The sequence below is a fragment of the Apteryx mantelli genome, chromosome 19 (assembly GCF_036417845.1).
Source record: "Apteryx mantelli isolate bAptMan1 chromosome 19, bAptMan1.hap1, whole genome shotgun sequence".
Lineage (NCBI taxonomy): Eukaryota > Metazoa > Chordata > Aves > Apterygiformes > Apterygidae > Apteryx > Apteryx mantelli.
This window is the reverse complement of record NC_089996.1, coordinates 7,533,678-7,545,826: the sequence shown is the minus strand read 5'-3', so window position 1 is coordinate 7,545,826 and position 12,149 is coordinate 7,533,678. Positions and strand designations below refer to the sequence as shown.

Here is a 12,149-nt window from a genome sequence, read left to right as displayed (position 1 = left end):
CTTGATGGTGGATCAGGTTAAGTGCAAAATCCAAATTCACACAGCAAGACAATAAAAGTGCTAATATCTTTCAACAATGGTGACTAACCAACAAGGCCTGAATGAAAATCATGCAGGAAGTGATTTTTACATCTATAATTGCTAGCAAGAAACCAAGCAAATTAAAATATGTACCTCGACCTAATGACAGGGCTACAGAACTTTAAGAGAAAACAAGGCACTATGACTTGCATTATGTTCAGGCAGATTTTGCTTGGACCAGCTCAGACGATAATCAACCTCATTATGATATTAAGGCCTCATCGACCTGTTCACTAATAAAAATAATTGTGTTGTCAGCTTGCAACAACGCAACCTCAGTTCAAAGACAACAGCAAGGAGTACTCCACGCATATGCTAAGCAAACTGACAAAAGGAAAGCAACCCATACCTTCAGCTGTCACCGAACAATAATGACACCATAATACGTTTGTTAGAGCCGCTGGATTGCCAAGATCAGAAAAATTTACATAGGCTGAGAAGACATGCTGCAAAAAATATGGTGACAACAAAGCTGATGGGGGGAAAAAAAAAAAAGGAGACAAGCAACACTATTTGATGCATTTCTCTGTTGTGTACCAAACTCAAGAAATAGAGGAAAATACTTTTGCCTCTATACCGATTAGGAGCAAAAGCAATTCTTCACTTTGCAGCTACACAAATATTCCGACTCATACTTCACATGAGTGTATTTGCAGTGATGGTAAAACGAGCCGTTTACTTTGTAGGTGTCTCTTGCTTATGTTTGCGTTGTAAAAGGGTGACAAAAGAAGAAAAGTTGCATGGACTCAGATGACTGTACAGGATTTGTACCAAAACAGTATGCTTGGTAACAATAAACCTTGATGGTTTGAACATGTGCATGCATTTAACAGATTTGAGTACACTGGAGGCTTTGAAGTAGCTATCAGCACTCCCCAGTAAATGAGACAATGCCAAACAACATAAATAAAACAAGGATAATTTGATCAAGGCTTAGATAATCAATTACGTATTTATTACATAAGACACACATAAATAAATTGGCAGAGAGCAGGTAAGCTTACCTTGTCATGCTGAAGCGAAGACGCTAAAGAGGGGCAACATATTTATTCATTTCTTCAACTGAGAAACGCAAGTTCTTTTTCCTGACCTCTGCACAATCTCAGCACCTTAAGCAATCTGGCCAAGCTGTGTTTGGTTTAACTCTAGCATTTGCTTTACAACCTCAACTGAGACCTGAAAACAAGAAGTACAACAGCTCACTCCAATGAGTGTACTCTAAAGTCACCAACCAAAATGGAACCATGCTGGCAAAACAGACAAATGCAAAGGCTGGAGACCTCAGGAAAGCTTAAGCAGAAACTAAGTCTTGAGCAGCTTTAACTCTATCAAGACAGGGAAGGCCAGGCATGCCTATACTGAAGCTAGGTAACTAGGTAACTTTAATACCAAGAAATTACAAATGGTTTTAGGTGCCTGCAGAGTGCCACTGTGCCTGAGGTAGAACAGAAATGGAAAACAAACAACCAAAGTTTTAAACTTTAACAAAGAAAATTCAGACAGTTCCTATTTTGAGGGCTAGATTCTGCTTCCCAAAGTGTTTAGGAACACACTTTATTTATTTTATCTGTAGAAAGGTCCAGAGATGATTTGGTCAGTGCCCTAACACCAAAGCAAGGAATTTCTGATAGCTTCAGCCATATTATCAATGCCAGGGTGGAATGGAGAATGGAACTGAATCACTAGCACCCTCATATTGTGGTAATCAGAGATGCAGAGCAAAGCCGCACAAAATACTAAGCCATTACATGTAGGCTACCCTCTCTTCTCCTTTGCAGCACACATTCATTTATGTGTCCAATGTAAGTAATATAAATGTTGGCATTTTCCATATCATGCCTTTCCTTGTTAAGGCATTAAAGTGTTTTTCAGAAAGAAACCCACACATAAGCAATTTATTATGCAGAAATACAACATTATCAGATACATTTGGAAGGTTTCCTGCTCTTCAGATGAAACACACAGCCTCACAAACGATGCGCGTGAATTATAAATGTGAACTCCGTTAACAAAATTGCAGCCTGAATCTTGCCCACCACAGAAAGATGCAATGGCTCACACAAACCTGCGGATGTTTCTTATGCCCATCTTGCAAGGTACCTGCTACCCAACCTACAAGTTACGACTGCTAACAAGGATCCTGATCCACCACTCCTAGCACAGAGGGAGGAAGCCAGAGGGAATGGAGCTTGGGGATGAGTATGTGCCTGATTTGGCTCAGGCACTTGATGCTAACACTGTGAAAAAACACAGACTATTTCCCACTCTCCTGCACCCACCTCCTCCCATGTTCAATGCTCAGAGCTCTTCACCACCACCACCACCACCGTCTCAGTTGCTAGGAAGAGGTGTTCTCCCCCAGCATCACAGGAAAAGCACCCGGAGATTTCTTTGTTTCTAAAGGGTCATTCGCAAATGTTTTCATTTTTATTAACAAGTTTACCCAAGAAAACAATTTTGTTTCTTACGGAAAGAAAATCATCTTCACTGCGTTGCTATGAATAACATCAAAAATCACCATGGGAGCCCATTCCATAAATTAAACTCAGAACTAGAGCAAGAATAATTCCTGAACACCTTTCCTTCCTTCCTAGTCTTAGAGGAATAAGGAAGAACTCTGCAGCATGTTCAGAAACAGCAGATCCTAATCTCTCCAGGGCAGGGACAGAAAAACGAATTCAATACCCAAGAGCCTGCCAAAAGCTCTTTATCAGTAAAATCTCCCTCACCTACGGTGCAGGAGCTCCAGCTTTTACAGGTCTCTCAATCAAAATTTGGGCTGCATAACATGGGCAGAGAAATGACTCTTCAGAGATCGGATAGCAAACCATGCAGGTTAAAACTAACAACATGCACCTCGAAACTCACTGAAAAATCAATGCAGACAACAGGCCTGCAATTCTGTTTCCTAAGTAAGCATCAGTAATTTGCACAAATGGCGGTTTTGTAATGGTTCTATGCTATAACCCCAGTAGGGAGTTTTCTTTCCAAAGGAAGCAGGGAAATGAACAGCTTTGGAAACATCTGTTTACTGAACAGAAAACATCTTACTCTTCTTGCTGGGTGCATATGCACAAGAAATACTCTAGCTTACAACTACTTTCAGGACTGCCAAAAGCAAGAGTAACCCATGCTCCCAACCTATTCTTTGAATTTATAAAAGGCAGCTACACTCCTAGGAAGGTGGTAACAAATTCTTACTCTTGTGCTGAATGCACCGAGACAAAGAGCAGCTAGACTGCGGCTGGTGGTGGTGGTGCCATTAACAGAGTTCAGCAGCTTGCACAGCCCAGAATTGCTGTTTGGAAGGAAGTTTGCTGGATTTCAAACCCCCACATCAATCACACAACTCCCTTTTGCAAGAAGGGAAGCTACTTCCCGACCACTCAAAGACCTGAAAAGCCATTTAACCACAAGCTAGGGACAAGCCCACCGCTCTGTTAACCAGAACAGCCCAACATCAGCTTGAGCAGTGCTGAACAACTATAATCTCCTACTGGAAGTAAAAGTTACATTGCTTTGCCATTTATACTAAGTATCAGAATACCCTCTTTCACAATACTTCCTTGATGCAAGCAATGGCTTGGGGCAAACAGCTGTTAAAATTAGCTTGTTTTTGTCTGTCTGATGCACCATATTTTAAAGCGTAGGACTTCTGCTGGAGAAATGCATGCGCGGCAATCCTTACATAACATTCAACACTTCCTTGATTTGCAGACACTACCAGATGGCACACAGGCCAGCAGATAAAACATTAGAAAACCACCCTCGGTGAACAACCTGAGTCCTTACCCCTGGAAACAGCAAGTATTGCAGAAATATGAGTGCTTTCACATTTGTACGGTGCTCTGAAACACAGAACATTCTACCCAGAGGCCATGTCCAGCCCATCAGGACAAGACATTCAGGCTGTGGTCTGCTCCTGCCTCTCAGACCCAGATAGGGAGAAGGCTGTGAACCACCTAGATGGTTCAGTTTTCCAATCCCAGCTACCACATTCCTGAAGATCCTGCAGCTGATTCCCCAGGACATTTGCAAATCTGTCAAAACCAGTTGACTTATAATTATTTCATAACTGTACCAAACTATCTATACGTTAATTAACTTAGTAACAACACATTTTTCATTGCTAAAGACCGATTTTGATAACTGAGTAAACTACTGAAGATATTTTAATTCTTTTTCCAGAAAATACTATCTACATGGCTTACATTCCAGTCCCATTTGAGACACCTATGCATGTTCCTTTTGAAACCTCACCTACCGTCATCAAAAAATCAGGGAATTAGGCACACTGATGGTTAAAGCAACAAGCTATACTTGATAATGTAGATGAGACAAAGTCCTTCTTGTAATAACAGTCATCCAGTTAAGCAATAATGTATAACATTAAATTATTCCTTCTGTTGCCTTGGATTTTACACCCTTCCAATGCTGGCAGGCTGTAATCATGTTTGTTCCCTTTCCTTTATCATTGTTTACTCATTTATCTTCTTTATTACTCTCTTTTAAATAAACCATTCTATTTCCAGTCACTTTTGTTAATCTCTTTTGATTTCCGTCCAGTTCTTAAACATCTTTCCTGTACTGAGGAGTCCAGAATTGCAAACTATGTTCCAGATGAGGTCCCCAGTCATACAGAAGATATTAATGTCTGTAAATGCGATATTGAGAACACCTTAATTGAATCAGCTATATTTAATTATTAAGATTAAAAGCAAATGCAAGATTAACTGCATACTGACACCTAAAATCTTTGCCTACACTTTCTATCACAAATCTCCAGTTGGACACTTTGGCACAGAAAAATACCTTTTGACACCTCTTTGAAGAAAAGAGAAAAATTCCAGTCTGGAAGGGAATGACTGGTCTCCTTAACTTTTGTTTTTTCAACTTTTCAATACCCCTGCAAGTATTCAGGACATTCTGGGGCAAGGGCAAAGAGAAATTGGCTAACAGCTCAGTAGGTGTTCAGGACACCTGATCCAGAGCCAGCAGCTTTGGAGAATGTACATTGCCACTTTCAGTTACTTCCTTACCTCCTATTCATCTCAGAATCATAAGAAAAATCATATTGGAGTTATGTTTTGAAAATCTCTAAGGATGGAGATCCCAAAGCCTCTCCGGGACTCTTAGTGCTTAACCACAAGAAAATTACTCATGGTGAAGAATTTGTTCGTTACGTCTAGCTGGAACTTCCCTTGTTACAACACGACCGTCGCTCCTGTCTTCTTACTGCGCACCTCTGACAAGAGCCTGGTTCTACCTTCTCCGCGAGCCCCTTCGACGTGCCCAAAAGGCTGCAACGAGACCCTCCCTCAGCCTGTCCTCTGCGGGCTGAACACACCCAGCTCCCAAGCCTCCCCTCACGCATCCCTCGCACCAGCTCCTACTCGTCTTGGCCGGCCTCCACCAGCCTCTCTCCTTTGCATCAACGTCTCTTGTGTGCTGGGGAACGCCAAACTGGTTGCAGCCCTCCAGATGCAGCTTCACAGGCGCCAAGTGGAGAGGCACCGCTCCCTCGACGGGCAGTCTCTGATCCTGCTGATGCAGCCTCGGGAGCCGTCGGGGCCCAGCTCCTGCCTCCCACCCGGCGTGCCGCCCCCCTGCCAGCCCCGGCGCTCCGGCCCCGGCGCAGGGCTGGGTGGGTGTCGCCGGCTCACGGCCCCCAGCACCGAGCACCAGTTCCGCGGCCCCCCGACAACGGCTGCGCTCCCGGCGGAGCCCCCTCGCCGCGCTCCCCGAGGCTCGGCCTGCCCCGTCCCGCTGCCAGGGGCGGCGGCGCAGCCCGGCGAGGCCCCCCGCACTCCCCGACGGCTCGCCCAGGCGCTCGGGCCGCCCCCGCCCGCCCCGCGCCGCCCCGCGGGGACTCACCGTCAGGCTGCTCTCCTTGCTCTGCCTCCGCGGCGCCGCCGGGGAGCCCGGGCTCTGTGGAGACAGGCGCGGCGCATCGTCAAGGGCGCTCTCGGAGCCCAGCATGGCGGCAGCGAGCCGTGCGGACCCGCCGCTACGCGGCCCCCATAGCCCGGCGCCGCTCGACGGCGGCTGGGGGCGGCGGCGGTGTCGTCCCGCGGCCGCCTCCCCGCGCCGCCGCCAGACCGCGCGGCCAATGGCGAACCGGGCCGCGCCGCGCCGCGCCGAGCCGGGCCGGGCCGAGCCGGGCGGCGGAGCCTGCAGCCGGCGGCTCGCCGCGCCCCCCGCCCCCGGCCCAGCCCTCGGGGCGGCGCCGCCGACGCCCCGCTCCGCCCCTCGCCTCTCGCCCCTCGCCCCTCGGCTCCGCCGCGCCGCGGCCAGGGGCAGGCGGGGGCGAGCGAGCGCCGCGGCCGGCCCGAGGGACGCGCCTGCCCCTCGCCCCGCTCCGCTCCCCGGGCTGGTGCTGGCCCCGAAGGGGAGGCAGCGAAGAGGGAGGGCACGCGCCGGGCTGGGCGCCGGGCTGGGCGCTCACCGGCAGCAGAAGCTGTTGCAGGCCGTCCGTTTGGGTGCACGGGGGACTGCCAGCGTCGTTCCCAAGAGTCACTAACCTGCTCTGCCGCCTGCCGTGCTGCTCTGGCCCCCCTGCCCTTGTCCCTGTGCTCACGGGATCAGCCCCCACACCGGGAAGTGTGCTGATGCGCCTGGCCAAACTGTGTGGGAGTGGAGGGGAATTTGCCCAGCACCGGCCTGCGCTGAGCCTCAGCTGGAACTGCTGAGATCCAGCGCAGTGGGATTTCCTCGTGAGTTACAACCCGAATGTCCGGTTAAAGTCACATCGACAGCAAAGTGACCAGGGTTAAAGATAGTCAGGTTTCACGCTGGTACGTTGCTGGCCTGCGGCGTGCCGGCATGGCTGTTCTGCTGCTCCATTCGCGGCAGTTGTGACAACTTGAACAGGCGGCATTGAGCTGCTCTCTAGGAAGCAGTAAACAAGGCCTGGCCCTGTGCCCAGCACAGTGCAACTCTGTTTTGCTCACAGTCGTGGCTTTTTCCCCCTTGACCTGCTTCCAAGAAATGTGGCTGTGCTTGCCCAAAGTATCTAGCCAGTGTTTGTTTGCATGGTGGCTGCTACCCAGGTCTAAGAATGCATCCTGGAGAGTACCTGGAAGCTGCTCTCTGGCAGCAGAAAGTCTGTGCCACGAAGAGATAATTAGGCAGTCAAGGCAAAACAGCTTGGGATGGCCCGTGGCAGAGTTAGGAGAGGGACTGGCAAACTGTAGGAGGCCATACAGAGAGCTCCAGCAAAACACCGACTTTAAATCAACAGTATATGGTCAAGTGTTTTCCTTCCTAAGGACTCTTCTGCAAAAGCATCCACAGCTCCCAGGAAAAGGAGGCTCCCAAATGGGTGTGAACACAAACCACTGCTTGAAGTAATGGCACCAGCAACTAGTAATAGACCTAGTTATAGTTGAAAGCAGGAATGAAACCAGGACTTTAATTTGGAAAACCCCATATGGCAGGAGTAATGAAAAGAAAGTGCCAAGTAGACAGTGGTAGTACCTCGAAGGAGAGAAATTATGAAAGGGATTTTTGTCAGTCTGATGTGGTTGAGTGAACAAAGCAAAGCAGTGCAGGAAAATGGACTCCTACTGTATCTCTTATGTGAATTTGACCAAAACTGCAGTTGTAAACTTGAATTAGACTCAATGCCACAAAAATGGAAAGTGGCAAATGTTGTTATCAAAATAGTTCTGGGGGATTCAGTAAATCGACTGGTATGCCAAGCTAACTGCTAAAACATTATAAAGCAGATATATTAAGAAACAAGCTATTTTGCACAAAGGTTAACACTGCTTTTTTAAAGGAAGTCACAACTTGCAAATTTATTCAAGAGAGTCACAACAAACGTGTAGATAGGGGTGATCTGGTAATGCACTATACTTCAGTTTCTAAAAAGCTTTTTGACCTAGTTTAGCTTCCCACATGTTCTGTCTACAGAATACCGTGTAAAATACTCAAAGAAGAACTAGTATAGAAGAGTTAAGTGCCTGATGTTTGACAAGGATGCTGAAGGAGCAGGGAGGCTGAAGCAGTGAACTGTATCAAGAGAAATGCTATGAATCAACTGGTGAAGCAACACCAGAAATATTGGCTAAGCTGAAACAGCACACATGGTGTGGTAAGGCAAGGCTGAAAGCAAGTAGATAGGAGGCAGTCGGTGAGAAAGAGGGTCAAAGCAAAGAAGGGAAAGTTTGCAGACAACACAAAATGATTTAGACCAAGAAGTAAGGAATGCCAGGCAACACAGTTCAGCATGGTAACTGCACACAAATCAAATATTTATTTTAGGAGTTGCAGTGCAGAAGAACCTACGAGTTAATGCACAGAAATAAAATAGAGAACTCAGGTCATTTAACACCTGAGGGGGAAAAAAAAACCCAACAGTCAGCAGGCAAGGAAACACAACTCAGTGGAAAACTAGCCCCATCAGCTATTCAACTATTGCTGTTTTGGCAGGCATCAGGGCAGCAAAGAATTTTAAGGGAGGAGCTGGAAGAGGGCGCTGTGTTGCATTTGGAGACCTGTATGGAAGAGTTTCTCAGGGACATGAGGTGGGGCAAGAAGTGCAGGGATATTTGGATATTTACTGAAAAGTTGGACAAACAGCCTGGGGAAATCAGCTGTCAAGTGAAGTAGGAGTCAGTGATTTGAAAAATGGCCAGGGATGATGAAGTGGGTGAGGCACAGGCTGTGTAAGGCACAGAGAGAGGCCAGTAAAAGGACACACAGAAATGGATGAAGTAATTGATAAAAAGCTTCAGAAAAGTTTTTTGTGAATACTGTCTTTGGGAGAGAAGGCTGGAGCTGCAAGAAAATATAAATGAGATGTAGACATGAGCAGATGTTCAGGTCTAGAGAGGGGACTGACCTGGAGACAGGTTCAGGTGGGCAGGACTGACCTGGAGACAGGCTTGAGTGGCAGGAAAATTTGCAGGGTTATTCACAGCGACTGAAGGGGAAGGGGACTGGTTCCACATAGGCCAGTTATATACATACTGCATGATGCCACTGGACCATTCCGCATTTCAAAATATTGAGGCCATGTAGTCTCAGTATTTCTTCTCTCTCTCCTCTCTCTTCTCTTCTCTCTCTCTTTATCTTCTCTAGCTTTCTAGAGAATATTTATTCTCTACAGAGATCATGTGGATGAAATCCTAGCTCTGTATCACAGGAAATGGTACTGAACATTTGGGAGTTTAGTGTATGATCATCTTTGCAGTGATGTCCGGGTTCAACACGGGGTAATTGAATGACTACAAAACAGTTGTGAAGCCTTTTCCCCTTGGTTTGTTTCTGAGGGTTTTTTTTTGGCCTAGTGGATTTTTCACAAAGGAGTGATATGACAAAAATCTCAAAAACATCTTGGAATTTTGTACTAGTTTACCAGTTGGACACAAAGACTAACTTTTCTAGATGCAATGAATCTGTTGGCTCTGACAGTTTCTAAAACAAAATGCATCTTGACCTCCTGCTCTGGGAAGACTCCTAAACTATTTAAAAGGACACATATTTCTTCTTGTATGCTATTGTTTGGATTGTTCCCCAGAACTTACCTGGGGGTCCCCACTGGTTTTTCGGAGGCTCATATGACTGGAGTCCAGCTGATGTACTGGGGTTCCAGAGATGTGGTAGCCATTCACTGTAAGAACACATGGAGAGTTAGCAGGCTTACTGTAGGTAGCAAATACATAAATATACCTTCTAAAAACTGATCACATAATTGAATAGAAAGGTATAAATCAGGGTACCTTTTTTGAGTTCCCACTGTTCCTTGCTTCCAATCTAAGAAACATATGAATGCTTCTCCCAATCCCAACAGATTTGTAGTTGAATCTCCAATTTGATGTGTTAGTGCCAACCCAGAAAGAACCCAGAAACGTATGTTGCTGAAACTTAGCCCACAGGCCCATTCTCCCCTCTGCATCCTGAAGCAGACTGTTATCAGGAGTTATGACAGGAATTATACAGCTAGAAGAGCCAAGAAAAAGAGGCCCAAAAACTCAAAATAGTTCCCATAGCCCTGTTTGGTAAAAGGAAGTGTTTGAAGAAATAAAGTGTCTCTCCGTATAAAAAAAAGCACTAGTTTAATGGAGATTGGCTCCTTATGTCAAGAAAACAGGCCTTGTTAGAAGTTTATGGTTCAGAAAGAGAACAATCATGTACACAGCTATAAGGTACTTTCTTTTTGGAATATACTGAGTAAAGAATAATGCTCAAACTTGGGTTAGAAAAAGATACTGTACTATGTTACAAATCCTTTGGCCACATCAAAATGCACAACCTCCAAGCATACTTCCCACTCAGCTCTGTCAGTAAAGACAGGCATCAGTGCTAAAAATTTCTACAAAAAAATTCATCTAGGCTTCATTATTTACAGCAATGGCCTTTAAGTTAAGCACCTGTTATTGCACAATAATTTCTGCTTTGCTTTGTCTTCCTGTAATACCTGAAAATTTTCAGTATGACTATGCTGCTAATTCTCTGTTATTTGATTCCCAGCAACTTCAGGTCAGGTCAGAGTTGAAGTGGCCAACCCTGTAACTACCACATGCTAAAGCACTTTCTTTTGTATGTATAAGCTATATAGAAGACATAGAGCCAGCCCACATTCCTTTGCCCTTGCTGTTTCCCCTGCCTCAGCAGAAAGCCAGATGGGGAAAGACAACCTCATCTTTTCCTCCCTTAGCTGGTTGGCCAGCTGACTCACTGGGCCACAGTCTGCCTATGCACTCCAAAGATGCGCTACCTCAGCTCTAAGCAGACCAGACAACAGCCCAGAAGATGTATCAGTAGGCAAACAATAGGCAAGATGTATCAGGAAGGAAAGTCCTACCACATTTATGTTGCTGCACTCACAGGACCGTGTACATTAACTATAAATCCCACAAAATCAGAGCATTTTCCTTTGCTCTGCTGACTGGCAGAAAAATAGATTTACCCAATGCAGTGATCAGACACAGCAAGCAAACGATACCTGCAGGGCTCTTCTGTGTCCCAGGGCTCTTTGGAGTCCCAGGCACGCTGCTCGGCCGCTCCCAGGTTGTCTCTGTTCAAGGAAAACAGCAATTAAGTGTAATCAAGGCCTTGTGCACACATCAGAGTTACACGCCTGTGACACTCAGGTTGTGATCCTGAATGTTTTCCGACTCCAGGTTCTCACCCGGTGAGGCAGGCGCCTGCACCTCCTTGTGTTCCCCATATCCACCCACATCTTCCTGCCTCTGCTTCCGAGCCATCAGGAGCTCATCCCATACCCGCCCCCACTCCCTTCCCAGCCAGCATGGGATCAGTCATCTGTCTCTGCGCTGCCTGAGAATACAATAGATTCAGAGTTGCATCACTGGTTCTTCCAGTTCAGGTCTGCCCCAAGGCCTTGCTTGGTGAAAAAACGAGTGGTACAGCTGTATGCAGAAATGACTGTCTGTGAGCTGCTGCCATGATCTGTGCAGACAGCATTTCCAGGTGTAGTTAAATCAGCCTCAGCCTGGCGGACCACTGCTCACACGGAGAAATGTCCTGCCATAGCAGCCACAGCACGGTCAGCCACCGTTTTTGTTGTGGGCACAAGGATCGTGGATTTTGGTAGTACTTTTGCCCCTGCCCTCCATCCAGACAAATGACTTAGTGATTCAGTAAATTCTGTAAACTGAGTAAGTTCAATAAATTCCGGAAATTCTGGATGTTGAATTTGTGTGAAGCGGGACATTGGAATGGGACAGCAGAGACTCTAGCCTGGAAGAGGGCTTTTCCTACTTTGCTAAACAGCGCAAAGAGGCTATGCACTGTGAAATTTGGAGGCTTCTCCATACTGCAATGAAATGCAGCTGCAAATGACTCAAGGGCATGGTTTTAGTGACATATGCATGGAACATAGCACTTTTTTCCTCAGGAAAGGCTATTTCCCTGGCAAATTTCCTCCTTTTTTCCACTGGGATCCTCTAGCCACTGGGATGTGCAAATGTATGTCACACTACTTTTGATACTCAAAAAAGTGCTGCTGCTGCTTCTTCCTTTTTCCCTTCATTTTTACCTGTAGTTAATCATTCTGCTCATTTTCTCAGCAAATAAGAAGCTATCTTTGACCACACGGT

The 12,149-nt window shown here is 46.3% G+C and overlaps 1 protein-coding gene across 1 annotated transcript in view; it reads right to left on the bottom strand.

The window, feature by feature from the left end:
• GAS7 (growth arrest specific 7) overlaps positions 1 to 12,149 on the bottom strand; it is a 68,317-nt gene that overhangs the window by 31,221 nt on the left and 24,947 nt on the right. The window contains exons 3-5 of the mRNA XM_067308104.1: positions 11,033 to 11,104; positions 9,612 to 9,697; positions 5,956 to 6,009 (exon numbers count right to left, since the gene is read on the bottom strand). Of these exons, the coding sequence (XP_067164205.1) occupies positions 5,956 to 6,009; positions 9,612 to 9,697; positions 11,033 to 11,104 (212 nt within the window). The remainder of the gene's footprint in view (positions 1 to 5,955; positions 6,010 to 9,611; positions 9,698 to 11,032; positions 11,105 to 12,149) is intronic.